This window comes from Cucumis sativus, chromosome 6 (genome assembly GCF_000004075.3).
Source record: "Cucumis sativus cultivar 9930 chromosome 6, Cucumber_9930_V3, whole genome shotgun sequence".
Lineage (NCBI taxonomy): Eukaryota > Viridiplantae > Streptophyta > Magnoliopsida > Cucurbitales > Cucurbitaceae > Cucumis > Cucumis sativus.
The window spans coordinates 7,350,982-7,372,235 of record NC_026660.2 but is presented as its reverse complement, the minus strand read 5'-3'; the positions used below and the strand labels follow the sequence as shown (position 1 = coordinate 7,372,235).

The following is a 21,254-nucleotide window of genomic DNA, read 5'->3' as shown; positions in this document are numbered from 1 at the left end:
TTAATTTTAACATCTTGAACATTTCAGACACTTATTCAGTCATTTTATATGATAATTCAAACTAAATTATCATATAAAATGAATATGAATTTCATTTACCATCTGCAGTTTCAGTAATTTGTTGAGATTGATTACTGAATTTGTTGACTTGAAACAATCCTCAACTTGATTCAAAACCATCATCATGGTTTCTTACATTATTGAATGAAAATGTAAAAAGATGTTCAGAAACTGTGGTTCAAAATAGAAAGGACAAAGGAAAACAAACTTCATTAAATGCGACATACAAGAAGGAAATGAGAGAGCACACCATCCAAAGAATTGCTCGATGGTTTTATGATGCAGGAGTGCCTCTGAATGCTTGAACATATGATAGTTTTGCCCTTATGATTGAGTCAATTGGGCAATTCGGTCCTGGATTGAAACCACCATCTTATCATGAGTTAAGAGCTCCATGTTTGAAGAAGGAATTAGAAGCAACAAATGAGTTGATGAGTAACCATAAGGTAGAGTGGGCCAAGGTTGGATGCACTGTTATGGCTGATGGATGCACCGATATAAGAAATAGGACATTAACTAACTTTTTAGTTAACAGTCCTAAAGGCACTATGTTTATTGAGTCCATCGATGCTTCATCTTACGTGAAAGATGGAAAAAAGATGTTCGAGTTACTTGATAATTTTGTAGACCGAATTGGAGAAGCGAATGTTGTACAAGTAGTTACCGATAGTGCCTCAGCAAATGTGATGGTAGGTAAGAATGTAGACTACTTACAAGTTATAACTTTAATTTGTTAGATTTAGTTGAGTTCTACGTTAAATGTGTACTTATTTTCTTTGTTAATAGGGAGATTGTTAGAAGCAAAGCGACCACAGTTAATATGGCCTCCGTGTGCCGCTCATTGCTTAGATTTGATGTTTGAGGATATATACAAGACCTCGAATATTCGCAAAGCATTGAAAATAGGCATGGAGATTAGCAATTTCATATATGTTCAACCTGGATTGTTAAACATGATGCGATGTTTTACTAACCAAAAGGAGTTAGTTAGACCAGCTAAGACTCGTTTTGCTACTGCCTGCATTACATTATCGAGTATACATCGTCAAAAGAATAATCTGAGGAAGATGTTTACTTCAGATGAATGGAAGAATAGCAAATGGAGTAAGGAGCAACAAGCGAAACGAGTAGTTCAGACTATTTTGTTGGCTAGTTTTTGGACTACAATTGTTTTCACTCTTAAAGTATCTGGCCCACTAGTCCGAGTTCTTAGATTGGTTGATGGCGAGAAGAAGCCACCTATGGGATATATTTATGAGGCCATGGATAGAGCTAAGGAAGCTATTGCTAAATCCTTTAATAATAATGAAGAAAAATACAAGGACATTTTCACCATAATTGATAAAAGATGGGAGCTTCAGTTGCATCGTCCTCTGCATGCAGCGGGATATTATTTAAACCCGTCATTCTATTATTCGAATCCTAACATCCAGGAGGATGATGAAATAGTTAATGGACTCTATTCATGCATAACGTTGCTTCATTGGAAGTACAAGACAAAATACTTGCAGAACTAAGCAAGTATAAGAGAGCTGAAGCATTATTCGGACAACCTTTAGCAATCAGACAAAGGGACAAAATATCTCTAGGTAAATTTCAACTAAACGATTACTCAACGATACTAGCAACAAGCTCTTCTATTAATATTTTCTTTTTTGTTTGTGCCTATAGTGGAATGGTGGGACAATATTTTGTTTCATGTTCATCCTCGTCTACCACGCAACGAAAACAAGTAAATTTAGATGACTTCGATTTGGAAGAAGAAAATACTGATGGAAGTCTAACGAAGGAGTGAATGAAGACGAGGATCAATTTAGTGATGATGAGTTTGATCTTTAGGGATGAACTTTTATTTTGATTGTTGACTTGTTGTTGAATACTAGGTAGTTTTCTGTTGTGTTTTGTTGTTTAGGCTACTTATATTGGGTACTTATATTTTATACATTGTTGCTCTGCTATGTGTGTGTATATATATATTTTCTTCTCTTTTTATATATAGTGCGCCTTATGAAAAAAGGCTCACACCTTTTTTTGCGCCTTGCGCCTAGGCTCCAGAGAACCAATGCGCCTTAGTGCGCCTTGAGCCTTTAAAAACACTGGTAACAACATGATCTAAATATAAAGAAATCATTGTAAATGGCAAAACTAATGAAAGTATTTACAAAATTTAGCAAAATTTTAAATTCTACCAATGATAGCACATTGGTAGAATTTGAAATTTTGTTATATTCTCTAAATATTTTGGTTCATTTTGCTATATTTGAAATTGCCTTCTAATGATTGGCTATGCTCAACAATTAATACAATCTATAGACTATAAACTACTAACAATTCAAAAAACTAAATGAAAAAAAATAAGTAACAAACTCTAAGCCTGTGAGAGTGTGTGTAAGGAGCATGACAATATTAAACCCCCATCTTCCAACATCAACATGGCTTACGGAGCTATAAGTCCTGCAAGTTGCTGCCCACAAACAGGAGTAGGATAAAAGGAAATTTGTCTCCAAGAAAACCAGAACTATCTTAGAGAGATGAATGTTGTGTACTTTAAATTAAAAATAACTGCATATTTTATTAAATATTCCATATGTACAATTACCTGGTAAACAGATACTTTCACTTGGAATTTTTGAAGACCTGGTGGAACTAAGTAAGCTGAAGTTCTTTTTCTAGGTAGAGTGCAATAAATAGCTGGCTGATGCTCATCCTTCTCCAGCCTTTAGGGCAGACTGGCCTTGCCTTCTTTATTTCCCTACAAGGGGGAAAAACCTAGAGAGTAGTCTCGTTCCTGATTTCTAAATACGAGGATCATCATTATCTCAAACGCCATAAAGTGGCATAAATGCTTTGATGTAGGAATATGCTAGTGCCCCGGAAAAAATGTAGCTGTCCACTCTGTCAAGTAATCCACCTGCATAATTCTCAATTGAGATCCACATGATAGACAAAACCTTTCTGGAAAATGTTTGCATTCATTATTGCTTATCTAAAAACATTTTTCTCAGTAAGACTGAATTCAAGTGTTCCTGGGACTTCTCAACCTTCTTGGATTAAATGGTGAGCAGATGGGCTTTCTTCTAGTTAATATACGAAAGTCACATTTATATATCAGAAAGAAATTAAACTGCATGTTAGTAACAGACTGAAGGCCGATTGTAACCATATGGGCAAAATACTATCCATGTGAATTAGGTTCTGCATGCTATACATACTAAAACAAGGCAACTTTGCAGCATGCAGGGAAAAAGGAAAAAGAAAAAAGAGAAAAAAAGAACCCTTCTTTTGAAGTACGAGTACCAAAAACAGTCCACACAAAGAAAAGGCAGGCAGGCAGGCAGCCCCCAAAATGCTCTCCCCCTTCTCCTCCTTTCTCCCTCTCCCTTGGATTAATACTAAGAAGGTTTTAAAGATGTCTTTGGGGCCTCTTTTCTTCTTAATCTTTTTATGGCAGACAAAGCATTAGTTAGGACAAAGGAAGGGAGAATTTTAAGTGGCCTGGGTTCCTGGCTACAGTTGAAAATTGAGAAATGAATAACAAAAAGCAATGGTATTCCAGATTCGTTGAAGGATATAGGAGTTGGATTGTTCTCAAGAACTTACATTTACAATTTTGGGAGGGAATTACTTTTAAAGCCATTGGAGAATATATGGGTGGTCTTGTAACCATTTCCTATTAACCCCTTATTTTTTTTGGATTGCATTACAGCCTCCATTGAATTAAAGAACTTGAATGGTTTTGTTCCGGTACGAATTAGAAAATGGAGAACTTTTTTCAAATGTTTGAAGAAGTTTCCCATTTGGATATCCAGAAACATTTAATAAGATTTTTTTAAACGACCTTTTGAATTCTGGGACTTGATTTGCATCCAAATTGTCTTGGAAGATGAAAAACTTTTTTACCAAGGAGAAACCGTTGCTTCTGGTGATAAAAAAAAACTTATTGGACCCAAACATTTGAATTCATGAGCTTAAAGGGTGATATTAAAATGTACAGCCCCCATACTTCTTTCCACAAACCTAAGCCCATATGATGAACCAGCCAAGTTGAGATACTCGAAGCTTTGCTAAAAATACTACTTTAAAACTATATATGGTTTGATATATTAAACTTGTACCAGACAATAAAATTTTAATACATCATAGATGTTAACCATGAGAAAATGGAATTTACCATGTCCAGGGATTAAAGATCCAGAGTCCTTGACACCAGCATCACGCTTTATCATTGACTCAGTAAGATCACCAAAAACAGAACCCAAAAAGTTCAGAAATCCAAAAGCTATTGCACTGTCCAATAAAAGATGCCAAGCCCATGTCAGTTACTTTATGGAACTATGAAGATCATCAGTTGAATCTAAGTTTCATAATGAGCAATTAGAGTGGAAAAATACATTCAAAGGATTAAAAACATGAAAGTTCATGTTCACTGGGTATATATAATGCACTTACAAACTCCAAACAATATCTTGCAAAAAATTGCCCGCATAAGCCTAAAGGCACATGATAATTTTCAAAATCTACTTGGATGCAATAGAACGATATTCAAACAGACTACCATGGTAATTAAGGATATTAATGGCTTTTTCTTAAATAACTGATTGAACCAAATGGTTAAGCTAGTGAGTGAAGGTAAATTTAATTATGCATCGTATAACACTTTTTCCACTTGTGGGCTTGAAATATGAAAAAACTCAACAAGTGGAAATCAATATCAATTGAGGAAGAAACAATGTTGTAGGGTTTGAACACAATACTTCCTCAATCAACCTACTTTGATACCATCTTAAATCACATATTAACCCAAAAGCTTAAGCTAGTGAGTGAGAGTAAATTTAATTATATATCATCTAACTCTTTCTTTTGGACAGTTTTGATTCAGATTTTCTACAAATGATTTGTATTAAGCTTTTGAAGGGAATTTGAATATCTTTTTAGTCCTCATGGATGACACATAAGTTTTATTTAATAACTCATAAGTCATAACCATGCTAAAATTTTTGGGAAAATTTCAATTTAAACCCTTAAACTTTGGGAGTGTATCACCCCGCGCAACTACCTTTGGTGGCCAACTCTGACGTTCACTTTTAGAGATCAACTTCATCAATCATCTCCAACAACTAACTTTAACGCCCAACTCAGTCAGATCTTATACTTAAAAAATATTTTTAAAAAAAACAAAAAAGATGGCCAGAAAATAATGGTATATGGCCAAAGAAATATATAGAAAATCATGGTCATAAACTTGATAATTGCAATTGAAGAATTACGTACCTAATCATAGAAGATGGCCAGGAAAGAATTTTTGATAGAATGACAGAAGTAGCTATGCAACCACCCAAGCCCATAATAGTTCCCTCCCAAGTCTTTTTTGGACTAACATTTGTAAGTGGGGTCTTACCAAATGCCTGCAGAAAAGCACCAAGAAATCATAAGATCCCACTCAAGGACACGAGATTTCATTAAGTTGCAAAAATAGTAGTTTTCCGTGCACGTAATATAGTTACATAATATAATTATCAATTTTTTATTAGTTTCTAATGAAAAAAATAGTTAAAATGAAAATGAAAAACAGATTATTTCTTGTAGGGACCAATCCGCGAAACATACAAGAAATGTATTCAAGATTTTTTTTTTTTAATTCTGCCAGAGTCCAGTTTAATGGCCACAAAAAACTTTTTGTAGACTCCCTTCTTGAAGTGGTATAAATCTCAAGATTAATTGCTCAATATATCTTGGAGTAACAAAAACTGATTGTTTCTGCTCACCATACCATGACATGGATTCTACATCAAAACTTGCGGTAGCTACAAATATTCTCTAATCATATACTTGTTATTGTTATATTTATTTTATTTTGTTTCATTATATTTTGAGCTTTACTCTCTTTCCATTCAATCAATGAAAAGTTTTGTTTCCTTCTAAGAAAACATATTTGGTGAATCTCAAAATTCTCTCCACCCAAAGGGCTCCATATTCCAACCCTATGCAATAACTTAGCTATTTATTAGGTGAAGTTACCCTTACCACTACTTGCTTCCAAAAGATAATTACATTGAAGAACCATATGCAAAACGCACCATGGAAGATAGAAGAGGAACTTACCTTGCCACCAAGAAAAGCAAAGGTATCAGCTGCAATTATACTGCTCATAGAAATCAAGGTAGCAACAAGGCCAACAGTCCAATGGGCTCTGCCTCCAAGAAGAAATGGCCATCCTGCTCCTATTTCTGCCAAAGAGCATGATCCAGTAAGGAAATATATCTTCCCCTTAAAATCAATAAAATACACTTTTTTGTCTTCTAGCTCCATCGAAGTTCTTTATCATTAATTGGAGACGATCCACCAGATAAATCAGTGTGTTTTTACCGTTTACAATTTGGAGCCAAAAAAGTAATAGCAAAAATGACTGACCAGTGTTTACGGCTGGAACAGCCAAACCACACCGAAGTTTGACCCAGAAACAAGGAAGATAACCACAGTAAAAAAGCCCAAATATTGCACTGCTCAGCTGAGCAAATCGGGGATTGCCTCTTTGTAGAAGCAAAGTAATTGCAAGAATGAAGGCAGAAAATGTGATAGCAACATCAAGCTGACCAAAGTAACTGCATAAATAAGAAACCCTGGTAAGAATTTAGTGTTTGTTGCAACTCTACACATAATTTATTTTTAAATAAGAAATCGAGATTTCATTCAATGAGTGACTACAAAGGCATAAGAAAAGCCACACACACACGCAATGAAACAATCCAACTTAGAATGGTTGCACTGAGTACCAATAACTAAACATTTGATTCAAAAAACTACAAAATGTGGTCAAGATTGATGAAAAACTCCTCTTTCACGAAACAAAAGATGGTGTCATCAGCAAACTACAGATGAGACAGAGGTATATTATCCTTAACCCCCAGGAAACCTTCAACAACGGCCTTCTCCACTCTCCTCTAGAAACAATCCTCCTTAGAATGTCTACCACCAGGAGGAAAAGAAAGAACAAGGGGTTCCCTTGTCCTAGACCTCAAGTAGCCTTCTTCAGCCCTTTCTTCTTAGGGACCACAGACCAGACAAAGATAAGTTTCATTCATAGTTTTATCCACAGCTACTCTTCTATAGAACTCATAAGACACCTTCACAGATCATATTTTCTACGAGCCCAACTGTCCTAAAAAATACCTATGAGAAACCATATGGGCCTGAAGATTTTTCTAAGTCAAACCAAAGACTACTCTCATGATCTCTTCTAGAGAGAATAAGAAGTCCAACATAACTCTATCTTTAGCCAATGTGAGACCAGTCAAGACCCTCAAGGAAGAGTTTTGGAGAAATAGCTTGGGCATAAAGAGTAAAGAAAAAAGAGAACCCTCCTACTCAATCTATTTATCTTCTTGGGAGGCTCTGCCACCTTTTCCCTCCGGCTGATTGTCTCACTTTTAAACATCTCCCCAAAAATGAACTTTCAAAGACATCCTTTCCTTACTTTGCTTAGAATTTTGAGAGCCAGCCTCTTTCAGACTATCCAAAATATGTGACTTAGTAAATTCTGTTTCTTACACTTCAAGTCATCAATTACTTCACAAATTCAAGCTTTTTATTCCTCTGAATGATGAAGCTTCCCTGGACAGAAAAAACAAAAACCTTCCTATTTGCCTTTGGCCTCCACCACTCTCCAAGAAGGTAAAGGAGAACCCAAGAGATGGATGAGATAGCCACATGTCTTCAAATCTGAAAGGGGTTAGCCCCTACTTCAGCAATTCATAGTCTAAACATGTCGATCAATGATCAAAGGTGATCTAATTTGCCATCGAATAAGGATAGTTCCACTACAAATGAACAATATGTGCAATTCAATTAAACAGAGGTGTGGTGAGGTGTAATAAATTGATATCATCTACACTGTCATTCTATCATATCAAAATCAAATAACGAAGATTGCCCAAAAGAAGATTTTATAAAGGGGAAATGTGAATATTATTGAAATCTCCTCCATCACAAGGGGAAAAAATGAGTAAAAGATTCAGAATGAAACAGAAAAAGAAATTCCTATAAAAAGAATTTTCTATATTAGTGAATTAGTAATGATATTGAGATGGAGACTAGTCGTACAAGCTAAGAATGGGCATGAAAGCACAAATAACTGAGCAAATTCGTGAAACATATCGAGGTGGGGGTGTCATTCCTGCAGTGATCCCACGGCTCCTGACCAATTCGAAATACTCACGTGCACCAACAAAAATACATGCAGCAACAGCCACAGTGAATACCCATCCTCCAGCCAATACAACAATACCACCAGTTATTCCAATGCCAATCCCAAAAACAACCCGTTTCTTCAATTGATTTTTTTTGTGTTGATGTTCTGTGATTGGATCCTCTTGAAATGATAATTGTTGACCACCCTCAACCTCCTACAAGATAGCCACTTTCAGTAATTAATTTGATACAAGGAATGCTCACAACATAAACTTGGCTAGCTACAAAAACCATTGTTTGAGCTAAGAACGCAGTTATAAGTATGTGGTTAGTATTCTAGTTCACAAAGTGGCCAAAATTCATAAACCTTTTTATCCCTCAAATGTAGTCATCTACTGCTTAGAAAGAGATCCAATTCCAAATGAGCAGCAACAGAATCATCAATAAACATTGAATCCCAAATTGAATGATAATGCAACGATTTACCACCAATTGTAGCCATTCGTTTCAGAAATGACTAGCACTTTCCTAACTAGACCAATCTTGGACTCCCACTTCTATTAAGCCTCAAACTCCCACATTAGCCATGTAAAAGCTACCTTATGCTAGTCAATTCAGTACCAAAATTATAAAAATTTACCCAAATTCACCACTTCGGCAAAAACAATAAACAAGCAAATAAAACACAGCCATATACTAAGAGAGAGATAGAATAGCAAATTACCAATCTTTAAAATCACGGAATTCAACGAAAGTACCTGTTGGGGCTCTTTCCCGTCAATCCGGTCGGGCTCCGCATGTGCCACAGCTACAATGTGGCGTCTGGCCAAACCGCTTCTATTGTTAATTCTGAGAGGGCCCTTTTGGCCATGTAAGAAGATAAAATGCAAGCGATGGGCAGGAGGGAGAGGCAATGGTTTAGAGGAGGATAGACGCAAAGGGCAGGCGCAAGGAGAAGAGAAAGACAGCGGAGCGACCTTGAAACAATCGAAATCCGGAAAAGATAAGGTCGTAGTCATGAGAGAATTCCAAGAGAAGACAATTGGTGGTATCAAATTCGAAATCTGATTTGATAGGAAGAAAAATCAATCAATTTGGTTGAATATGCTGGTACTGTACTGTCAGAGAAGGTGTTTATCTGTGGAGGGAGACGAGGAAGACGAAGGTGAAAGAAGAAGATTTGGTCTACAACCGAGAAAAGAATGGTACAAAGCAAACTCTTTTCAAAATCATAATTCTCAAATTGGTAATTTTACCTATTTTCTCAATTTGCAAAAACAACCTCCAATTTTTAGTTAGTTGCAATTATTTATATCGTCAAAAGTAAAAAAAAAAAAAAAATTGAAAGTGTTAAATCAATTTTTACCAAAATTTTAAGTTTCACAATTCAATTTTAACATTGTTATAAGAATTGAGTTTTTACTATTATCAGCCTGTTTTAACTAAAAATATTTTTAATTATAATAAAATATCATTCTCTATTAATAATAGATAACCATAATATTGTATTAGACATTTATTAAATAATGTTTTGCTTTATTTATAAATAAGCTACGAAAATTATATTTTAAAATGTTTTCAAAACTCAATGATATCAAACATTTATTCTTAATAAAAATATTAAATATTTAAAATCCAAATTTACCACAAACTATTAAACCAAAAAATGTTAGTCAACTAAAGATAATTTAATTATTCTTCTCGACTTGAAATGTAAGCATTTGAGGAGAAAACTTCTAGTAGTATAATATGAAGAAAAAAAAAATAAATTGTCTCAATTATTGTTGGCGATCTAAGTAACTATTAAAAATTATGTAGTTACCACAGGACTGCGTATGTATAAGACATTTAATATTTTTGGTAGTCTTTCAACTCTAGTGATTATACTTTTGTGGTAAAATGAACTCATCATTTGAATGAATTTGAGTGGACTCTATTGGCTTTAAGCTTGTGATTTGTTTAAGCTTGGTTGACTTAATCAAGCCTTTTTTGTTCATATTTTATTATTCTTTCATTGTATGTGCGAGCTCTTATTTCCTTACCAACATGTCTATCAACATAATCCTTCCATGTTATATCTATTATTCAAATTTTAAAATATTTTCTTAAGAAAACAATTTATCATATATGAGAATGAGAGAATTTAATCGTTGTTAAATTTCTTATATGATTCTCTACTTCCTAGTACTTAGTTTAGTCTTAAAAATGACAGACTTATTTAATTGGCTATACCTACGTACATGTCACGCTCACACTCATACCATGCATGTTTGAGAATACTAACTAAGAGCATTGTATGATCATGTATGTGCGAATGGAACTTTGGATGAAAATTGGTGATCAAATAATATTGCAAGCAACAAAACTATATGTTATATACACCTGATTTGTGACTTGTTCTTTTTAGTTATGCTTGTTTTCACACCAATTTTTAAGATTGTAAGCAAGAGTTAAAAATAAAAATTAAGTTTTCAAAAAATTTAATTTTGTTTGATTTTTCTTTACAGTTTAAAAGATAAAGAAAATATATATATCATAGACATAAAACTAAAAACAAAATAATTTATAAAAGGAGACATTTAATAGAATATTAAAATATAACATTCTTAAAAATAGCAAAATAAATTAAAATATTTATCCACAATTGCAAAATTATATATTCTATTATTGATAGTCTTCTATCACTCTAGCATATCTAGCATATCAAAATGACTATTGATGATAGAATTTGCTATAAGTTGTAAATAATTTGTCAAATTTATTATTTTTGAAAATTTTTCTATCAAGAATGTAAATTTACAAGGGCAAAAAAATCATTTTTTAGAACAACAAAAGAATTCAATTCATAATTGAAACATTCCATTAAGCTTATAAATAAAGTTTTAAAGATAGATGGTTTGATGCTTGCTACCCCAACATGTCACAATATATATAATATTTGTTTCAACTTTCTATATCTCCAATCAATAACTTTTTCTAAGCAGTTCTTCACCAATTAATTACTCAAAAGACAAATAATAATAATAATGATAATGGGTCTCTTGTCTTGTACATTAGGTGGCATTTATTTCTCTTCTAAATTATGCATTAACAAAGAAGAAAGAAAAAGACATGTGAGTGTTTCAAACATTTTGTTCAAAGTGTATTCAACTTTAAGTAGTTATCCAAAACATATACCCTATCTATTTACTAAACCCTACGGCAACCTGCCCTAATATATCACTTTCTTAATTCAACCATCCTTTTCTTTCTAATGCTCTTCTCTCTTCATTCACAACTTGTCAAACATCTTGTCAATATAATTTAAGATGTCCTAAATGAATTGATTTAATTTAGATATAAATACTCCATAGATATAAATGTTTATATATATAATCAAAATTAATAATTGACAATAAGATGATGAACTAGTGTATGTATTTAGGAAGATTTTGAAATTCTCGTCTATTTTAAATATGTAAGATCCTTCTTGACTCTAAAAAAAAATGTGAAATAATTTTTTGAAATGAAAAAAAGAATATTGTTTGAATTCGAAGAAGATGGAATAAAAGTATAAATTTTTTACATCATGTCAAACGATAATTTTGTTAATGTGTGGTAAATGTTAATATAAGATGAAACTAAAATGATGTGTTTTAAAAAAATTAAATAAATTAAAAGTATAAAGTAATCTCCTAAGATGGCCTTAATTTTTTTTTATAAGAAAACTCCTTTTAAAAAGTTGATGTGCTTTAACAACAAACTGATTTTAGTGAAGTTTGGAAGAAGAAAAAATATAGTCTCCAAATTAAGAAATCCCTAATACCAAATCTAAAGAGCTTTTTTTTTTTTTTCATATTATACAAAGATGTTTTTTCTTTCCAAAAATGTTAGGGCACTAACATAGTAAAATAATTACTATCAATACTTAAATTGAAAAAGAAGTATTGTAGAAATAGTAGTATATAATAGGGTAATTTGAACAATAACCATGGCATAACTCCTGAATAACCATGTGACAAATGAAACTTTCAATTTCGAATTAATATTTCTCTTTTTAGACAAAATGGAAGTCAACTTTGAGGATCCAATTTCATTTTAATGATATAATGTAATCTTTCTTTTTTGTCAAGTTACGAATTTAAGTTCATGAATTTTAGTAGTGGTATTCATTTAATTGCTACCATTTTGAGTAATTACATATCGTTTAAGAGTGTGATCTGATTTGTTTTTTTTTTTAATATAAATATATCATGTGAATGTTTTTTTGCTTCATGTGACAGCATGTTAAAAAAATTAAATTATTTTGAACATCATAATCCCAATTTATTAAAAGAGCTCAATTTCAATTTTGGATTCAAATTTAAACATGCTATGAATAGAGAAAAACTCAAGTGTTTTTTTTTTTAAATGACAATGCATTAAATAGAATTCCTTTCACAAACCATCCCATTTGCTATTATACTAACTTTGACAACTTATTTGAGGTAAATAATAATGCAAATGGGAGAAAGAAAAATCTAAGAAAAAATTATAGTGTTAGAAGAGTATGCGAAAACAATGTCATAATTCCTTCCATTTATTGTATTCTATGAGATGTGAAGTATGAAAAAATTTCTCAATCTTATAATATGAAATTTATTCGGCACTCCCGTGATACTAGAAAATTTGTCTAAAATCACCAAATATGCACACTTAGGCAAGGTAAAAAGATGTTTGCACAACCAAAAAGCCTAGGCTAAACACAATGATTTTTTTTTGTTATTTTTGTCACAAATTTATGATAGATTGATGTAAAATAATAATAATAAAAGAAGAAACTTATAGAAGATGAAAATGAGGTTTTTAAAACCAAGAGTAATACTATGTAACAAAAACATGTGAATGTTACTTGGCATTTGCATATACACAAATATTTTATACTAAAAATAATAAAGGGAGTAGCATTGCATAGTAAATAATTTACTATAAATACAAGTATTGCAAAAAGGAAAATAATATATAAATAGCATATAAAAGAATAGTAATATATAATAGGGAAGGTATACCAATTGTAATCAAAGATGCAACAAAATATGTTCATTTTTGGACAACCAATGACAACTCCTGAATCCATATCATGAAATCTCAATTACAATTTCAAAACAGAAAAAAAAACTAAATATATAGTTGACTTGTTCCATTTAAATTCAAACTTTTTAAAAAACTACTAATACAAATTAATAGATTTAATTTTTTATAGTTTAATTAGTTTTTGAACTTGTTCTAATAAAGTTGAACGTTTTAAAATTTGAGGATGACCATCATCACAACCAATTTTTTATAAAGAAAAGAAATACTACATGGTATAAACGAAACATAAACTAACCTAAATTGATATGTATATAAACATGACCGATATATAAAGAAAATGATCCTCCATCGTCATAACACCAAAGGAAACGACTAAAATTGAGCAACAAGTATATGTGTGTGAAGATATATATTTTGAAACATTTGAAAAAGTTTGAGGGTACGTAGTGTCTTATAATATATACCTAACGAGTAATACCAAATCAGAAAGAAGAAAAGAAAAAAGATAGTGGGGGGGGAAAAGGTTAAAATGGAAAGCAACGAAGTTAAAAAGATTTTAAACTTTTTTTTTTTTACCACAAGTCGTGTAAATAGTACAAAAACGAAACAAACACACAACTGTGTTTTTTTCTTTCTTTTTGTTTTCTCTTAGCAGAGAGTTTCCACAAACCCAATCGTTTCTCTCAGGTGAGATCTCTACAGCTTCAAAATTATTACTAACTCTTTTTCAATCCTCTTTTTTCTTTTTTATAAAAACTAACCAACGGATAAAATTGGGACAACCCCTCCTCTATATTTTTCTCTCTCACTCTTCAAATGGCAACTTAGGTATTTTTTTTTTTTTTGGGATTTTAGAAGTGATTTTGTTATGTGTGTGTTTTTCTTTAATTATTTCTCCGACATTTCAGGTACTTTCTAAAACTTGAAATCGCTTCTCTTAGAAAGTAGAGCCTCAAAATATATAAGCAAAAAAAAAAAAATGTTGGATTATGAATGGGGATCAACAAACCCACCGCCGATCATCCTCTCCGGAGAAGAATCCGAACCTGTTTTCAACTCCGTCCCATCTCACTCTCACAACTTTCCCACTTTCGTAGACCTCCATCATCACAACACATTTCTTAATCCACCGCCGCCACCGCCACCGTCCACGGCGGCGTTCAGTTCTCACTTAGGCGGATTCTACAACCATCCACAGAGCTACACTATGGGTGCTTCTTCATCTCATCATTATAATAGTGTGACCGGGGGTGGAGGGGAGTTTATGTTGGTGCCGAAGAGTGAGAATGTTTGTGGGAGTATAGGGGCGGCGGCGCCGGCGGAATTTGCGGCGAGGATTGGGTTGAATTTGGGGGGAAGGACGTATTTCTCGTCAGAGGAAGAAGAGTTTGTGAACCGGCTGTACCGTAGGACGAGAACCGGCAGCGAAATGGGTGGTTCGGGGAATTGGGCGGTTCGGTGTCAAGCGGAGGGGTGTAATGCGGATCTGAGTCAAGCGAAGCATTACCACCGACGACATAAGGTTTGTGAGTTTCATTCTAAAGCTTCCACTGTCATCACCGCCGGGTTGACTCAGAGGTTCTGTCAACAGTGCAGCAGGTTCCTTCCTCTCTCTCTTTCTCTTTTGTTGTGAATTTCCTAAGTTACCCCTCTGGTTGTCCTTCTCGACCTCGTTCTGATTATTATTTAATGCGGTTGTCACAATATGAGGTAAACAAATATTAAAACTTTGTTAGTACAACAGCAATGGAGATAGATGATTGGACGTTTCTCTATGCTAAACTCACCCTATAAAAATATAAAATTTTACTTAATCTATAATCATCAAATTATTGTTTGAACTTTGATGCATTTTTCATTAATGTCTACTATGTATATAACATATTTACATACATGGTAGATACAAAATTGTCGTTAGATGCTATATAATCAATTTCATATTCATAAACAAAAACAATTAAAGTCATTGACTAGTGTATATCTAGAAACACGAAATGCAATATAAACTAGATACTAAACAGACTTTTAAGGAGTATGAAGTTGGATGGACGCTCTTTGATGCTTTCATTATAACACAATTGGTTTTTTCAACTATTATAATATATTATGTAATTACATTATCTAACAAGAGTTAACTTAATTGACATTTATATTTACGGAACATAGAAGAAGTTATATGTTCAAATCATTAATAGTGGTGTAATTTAAACTTCTACTGTGTTTATTATTAATTTTTATAATATTTACCATATATAATTATCCTCCATTATTATTTAAATATAGATTAAAATAGTCTACACCATTTTAAATAGATATTATAACAACTATAGTCTCTACCATAACTAAGTAAATACTAAAATAGCCTGTTAATCATAATTTATAATGAATAGGAGGGGAAGAATTTGAATGAGGAAGGAATGAACAACTTATTAAATTTGAAGCCAAGTAAGGGATGTAGATAAGAATATAAATTATTATAGGACATAGGTTATCAATTATTTGAAAGGTTTCACCCACTAGTAACTAAAATTGAATGTTTTTGTTTGCATACATAGTAAGGTGTTTGGAGGGGGCATCCTAAACAAAAGTGTAAATGACGTAAATGCCCTCCAACGAGGCCAATGATTTGGTTAGGTTAGCCATATTCGTGGAGTAAATGTAAATCCCGAGGGTAATTCCGTCCGTGACAACAAAAAGGAAAAAAGGAAAAAAGTGAGTGTAGTTTTGAGGTTTGACGTGTGGGTCTACATGACCCCCTCTCACAAAAGCCCTAGAGCAGCTTTCCTTAGATGGGTGCAAATCTTACTCAAATACCCAAAATACCCCCACCGTTTTCTTTTTCTTATCATCAACACAATCATTGCCCCCTTTCCGTACATTGAGAAAATCTCAAGGGCATTTCCGTCCCTAAATGTCCACAATCCTTTCGAGACTGTCCTTCACTCAACTTGCCATTTTCGTACCACTTTATTTGGTAGATACACACCTTCTTTCATTTATTAACCAAACCTCTTCTCTAAGAATTCCAGTTTGTTGCTTATAATTTAGTTTCTCACCTCTACAAATTTTCATTTTCTGCTTCCTGCCTCAAACCACCTTTTTACAGTTCCATGCTGTGATTCTAATTGCTTTTGAGCTCTTTTTATGTTTATTTGTTGTACTAAAAGAAAAATACAATTTTACTCAACTTACTTAAAACATGGTAAAATTGCTCTTCCTTATTTAAAATTCTGCATGAGTAATACAAGCATGTACACTCTCATCACACACACAAAAGAAGTAAAAATATTTTCAGGAAAAAGCTTGGTGCATCTATTTTTATACATCTAACTAAATTGTCTAGTTATATTTTATTATATGACAAAATCTTTTAAATGATTGTGATGAGATGATAATGCATAAAGAGACTCTATCCAAGAGTGTTGTTAAATATTAAAAAGAAAAAACATGTTTGAAGAGTTTGCATTATAACAAACTAATTAATAGAATGTATAAAAGAATAGTGGTATAGCTCTTATATTTTAGTAGTTATGTCGTTTACATTTACTATATATATATTTGTAATGAAATATAATATGAGTTTATCTTTTAGGGGTTTTTATTCTTCTGGGCAAGTGTGTGTTTTTGTATTGGTTGTAGGTTTCATGTAGTAGGAGAGTTTGATAATGGAAAACGGAGTTGCCGAAAAAGATTGGCAGATCACAACCGTCGACGGAGAAAGACTCAACAACCTCATCATCAACCAACCCCTAACTCATCGCAACTGATTCAAAGTACCACTTCTTCTCCAACTCATTCTGCTGCCACCAGTAAGTCACGACTAATTCATCACTTCTTTTTTTAATTAGTTGAGTTAGGTTAAATTGAGTTAATACGACATTTATTCAATCCAAAACCCACCACTACTTGATAAAAAAACAAAAAATTTAACCCCAACCTACTCAACTTAAAAACAAGACTATAATCCAATCAAGTCTCTATAGTATGGGTTGTGTATGTAGTTTGAGTTGTTTAGGTTTTCAGGTCATTTGGATGTACACAAAATCTATAAACTCTCTAATCACAAATTATCGTGTAAAATTTATTTTGAAAAAGAAAAACACTTTCTTCTTTTGCAATTGAAAAGATGCATTTGATCATGTCATTATAGTTTAAGTCCAATTTTAATTAATGCAATTGGGTTTTTGTAGGATCAACAATGGAGTCAACCGGACAATCAACATGGTCGGTAACTGTGGCAGTGTCTTCTCCAACAAGAATGTCACTAGACTGCCTTAACCAACAACCTTACTAAATCTATAAGATATTCTTCTCAATGACCGTGACAAGAACACATGACAAAATAATAGAATTTAATTAGGAAATAACATAGAGAAGAATATTATATATGATTGATATGTGTATTTGTGTGTAAACAGTAGTTATTAACTAATTAATCTTCTATATATTAGTTGTAGCTAGATTTTCATTTTCTCCCTTGTGTGTACTAGTATCACAAAGTAGAGTAGTCTTCTTGTCTTTTCGAGTATAATAATTGTAGATTGGAAAAACCTTGACCTTTAAATGGAAAGTTCAATTTGATGCTTTCAAATGTTAAAATTTGACTATATATATAATTAGTAGTGTAATAATAATCGCCCCTATACATTTTTCTTTTAAATTGATAATGGTGATAGAACATTAATTTCGAAAGAAATGTTAAAACAAGAACAAGACTTACTATGGCAAAATAAAATACAAATTGAAATATGCTATAACAATACCTAAAATTTCAATGAAAATATAATAACGTGCAAAACATTTATTTTCATTGTTTACAAAGAGGAGATTTAAATAGAGCAAACACCTTACTTTTATTTTAATTTTGATGAAAAAAAACTATACACATGAGTTTCATTTTAAAAACAAATCATATTTAATCTATAACGTGACACTAAAGTTATGAAATTTACAATAAATCAACTTTATTAAAGATAATGTTTTTGTAAAAGTAATTAGAAAGAATTATTTTTAAAAAAGAAAGTTGAGACTTTGGAGTCTGTTTGGTGTCAGAGAAAGTTTAGTAAAGGGAACTCTGCTTTCCCGGAAAGATGCGGTAAATACGAATCGGTCAACAATGGTATTAACCCATACATAAATATAAATATAATCCCTCATTCACCATACCTCAACATACTTTAATGCTACAACTTTACCATGATCAAATCTCAATATTAATGTATTAATTTTTCTTTTACCATGTGAAGGTCAAAAACAAACATTTTTCGTCCATCCACTTAAAGAAAGAAAGTAACGCTAACACTAGTATTTGTACCTCCGTGAAAATAAAAGATTTCGATTTTAAATACTTCTAGTAGTTTGTACTAAATTCTCGAATGATCTACTTTTTATATTTTCAAATTTGTTACTACATATGGAGAAATAAATTGATTATTATAATCCTAAGTTATTGTAGTTAGGTTATAATAGTTTGTGTACCTAGTGTTTTGAGTTTATATTATTCATTGCTACCATGCTTACTATTTTCTTTTCAAATTAAAATAATTTAGATATCAAATACATATTATTATAACTTAAATTATTTTAATTCAACTACAATATACTATAATTATAATAATGATGTACAATAAATTTTCTGTTTTAGTTTTTTTTTCCAGTGGAAAATATAGTTTTTTTTAAAAGAAAAAAACCCAAAAGAAAAACTATTATAAAAAGTATGAGCATAATTTAATGAAATTTTTTATATGTATACATTGGTAAAATGTTGAGAGAATAAGTCTAAATAAAATTGGGCACTAAACTCAACTCAAGTCTCAAACATGGGCTTGCATGAACAATGACACAATATTTATGGGCTTAGATTTATTTGGGTTTGAATCAATAGCTATTATCTACATATACATATAAATAGTGGATCCACTTTTTACTATATGTTCAAAATCTTCAAAATGTAATTGATCTTTTTTTCTTCTTTCTATTACAAAAGAGTCATTGAATTAAACCTTAGGCTTGCATCTAATTTAACCAAATTTAAGGAAAGGTTTTTTATTCTAATTATATGTTCAACTACCAAGTGGTTGTTAGTCATATTTTTGCACTTATAATAATTTAGATGTTAGTTTATTGTCGTTTATCCTTCCTCTACCATTGTTAAACAAAGATATTTTTATCATTTTACTAAGATCTATAATGTTCGACACTCGTTAAAATTTTGGAAGGCTATCTAAAGACAGACCATTAGGTTGTATATAGAAAAATAATAATGTAGAATGTGATTTTGTATTATTGGAATTAGAATTTTCACGTGTTGACATGACGATGAACATTTATCACCATCCTTTTTGTAATTTTTATTATCTAGCTAGTTGTATGGTTCGAGCATTCATGTAACATCAATCAATTTTCGTGTGGGATGTTCCAATGTTAAACAAGAAACTAATTCTTCTTATCTTTTTTGTCTTCGTTCATAAAGTTTTGCTAATTATTTAGGGATCAAATGATTATCATTCATGTATGTTTGATTGATTAAATACACTTTGATATGTTTGAAGTCCTACTTATACACTTGATATACTATTGACATACACTTGTAAACTTGATTCATATACTTGATAATAATTCGCTTGACTGATATGCTTTAACAATGTACTGTTGATATACTTGATAATGATACATTGAGTTATATCATTCTTATACTTAATAATACTATAATGAACTGCATAAAATTTGAAAATAAATGAAAATCACATAGTAAGTATATCAACCAACTAATACATATAATATAAATATATCACAACACTGGTATACAAAACTAAGACAAAGTAAAATCAATTTAAAAGAATAGAACAAAATCATTTGAAATCAGATTCAACTCAAAATACACATAGAAAAAAGTAAAAAAAATCACAAATAAAGTTAAATTACTCTGATCAACAATCATTATATTTCACATTGCAACTAGTGTATTATTGATATTCTAAAATCAAGATTAAGACATAAAGAACAAATAATTCTTCTCGTATAAGAATAAATAAATAATTAGGGCCTTAAAAAGTGAGATAATAAATAAATAATGAGTAAGACATTAAGAAGAAAAAAAAGAAATAAGCTATTGAATGATAGTTTAGGAATAATAACAAATTTAAAATGGAGAGTTTTTTATAAATGAAAATTTTGTCATATTTATAAAATTCTAAAACAACCTGCTATGTTTGTTATATCATATTATCAAAATACTGCCCTATACAGTTTTTCTAGATATTTTATCATAATTATTTAGTTAAACGATGAATTCTTAAATAAAAAATATAATAATTACTAATTTCATAATTCTAAATTAAATAACTAACTTATGAAAGCAAACATATGATAATGGAAAATATTTTAAACATATCAAAACCATAGTTGGATACCCAAACATAAATTTAATTTAATTGTTTAAAATTCAAATGTGCTTAAATCTTTTTTTTTTTTGTTTCTAAAATCATTAACTCAATGTGAATGACTCTGAAATGGTACCCTAAATCTTGTTATAAATTAAATTGTTTACCCAAATAAAATTTTCTCGTAAAAAAAAGTTTATCAATTAAACAAAACTTTAGATGAAAAAACTTAAAAAGTACAGGAAAAAAAGGAACAATTAAACACTAAGAAGTTCATACTTCTCCATAAAAGAAAGTAAACTTAACACACAAATGCAAATAAAAAGTGCAAAAACATAAAATTCTCTCCACTAATCTTGTTTATTACATAATATACGATCATGTGGAGTTTGACACAATAAAACAACAAAGTCTTTCCTGGCCACAGCTTCTTGATCAAATCTTCTTCTCTTCAACTTCATAATTGTAACTGTAGCAATTAAAGCCAGTGTATATCCCATCATCACGTTCTTCAGTCTTCACAGCTCCATCGCAGTAAACATCTCGTTGCATGTACGAGAAGGGGATGTCACA

The 21,254-nt window shown here is 31.5% G+C and overlaps 3 protein-coding genes across 4 annotated transcripts; 2 read left to right on the top strand and 1 right to left on the bottom strand.

The window, feature by feature from the left end:
• The first annotated feature begins 386 nt into the window (after positions 1 to 386).
• Positions 387 to 1,577, top strand: LOC101221445. Its single transcript, XM_011658568.2, has 2 exons — positions 387 to 753; positions 847 to 1,577. Exons 1-2 carry the CDS (start codon positions 387 to 389, stop codon positions 1,575 to 1,577), a joined length of 1,098 nt encoding a protein of 365 aa, XP_011656870.2.
• Positions 1,578 to 2,288: 711 nt separating this feature from the next.
• LOC101204532 (phosphatidate cytidylyltransferase 4, chloroplastic) lies at positions 2,289 to 9,466 on the bottom strand. The gene is made up of 7 exons (XM_004140440.3): positions 9,006 to 9,466; positions 8,161 to 8,462; positions 6,472 to 6,662; positions 6,163 to 6,287; positions 5,332 to 5,465; positions 4,232 to 4,347; positions 2,289 to 2,971 (listed from the first exon to the last, which is right to left on the bottom strand). Exons 1-7 carry the CDS (start codon positions 9,264 to 9,266, stop codon positions 2,880 to 2,882), a joined length of 1,221 nt encoding a protein of 406 aa, XP_004140488.1. The 5' UTR covers positions 9,267 to 9,466; the 3' UTR covers positions 2,289 to 2,879.
• A 4,370-nt stretch (positions 9,467 to 13,836) lies between these two features.
• Positions 13,837 to 17,898, top strand: LOC101204773 (squamosa promoter-binding-like protein 8). 2 transcript variants are annotated; one of them, XM_004140441.3, is made up of 4 exons: positions 13,837 to 13,986; positions 14,208 to 14,898; positions 16,939 to 17,108; positions 17,490 to 17,898. In XM_004140441.3, the coding sequence occupies exons 2-4, from the start codon at positions 14,279 to 14,281 to the stop codon at positions 17,591 to 17,593; spliced, it is 894 nt and encodes a 297-aa protein (XP_004140489.1). In that variant the 5' UTR covers positions 13,837 to 13,986; positions 14,208 to 14,278; the 3' UTR covers positions 17,594 to 17,898. The 2 variants fall into 2 exon arrangements, with proteins under 2 accessions (XP_004140489.1, XP_011656869.1); XM_011658567.2 differs by lacking the exon at positions 13,837 to 13,986 and adding an exon at positions 13,993 to 14,127.
• The last annotated feature ends 3,356 nt before the right edge of the window (positions 17,899 to 21,254 follow it).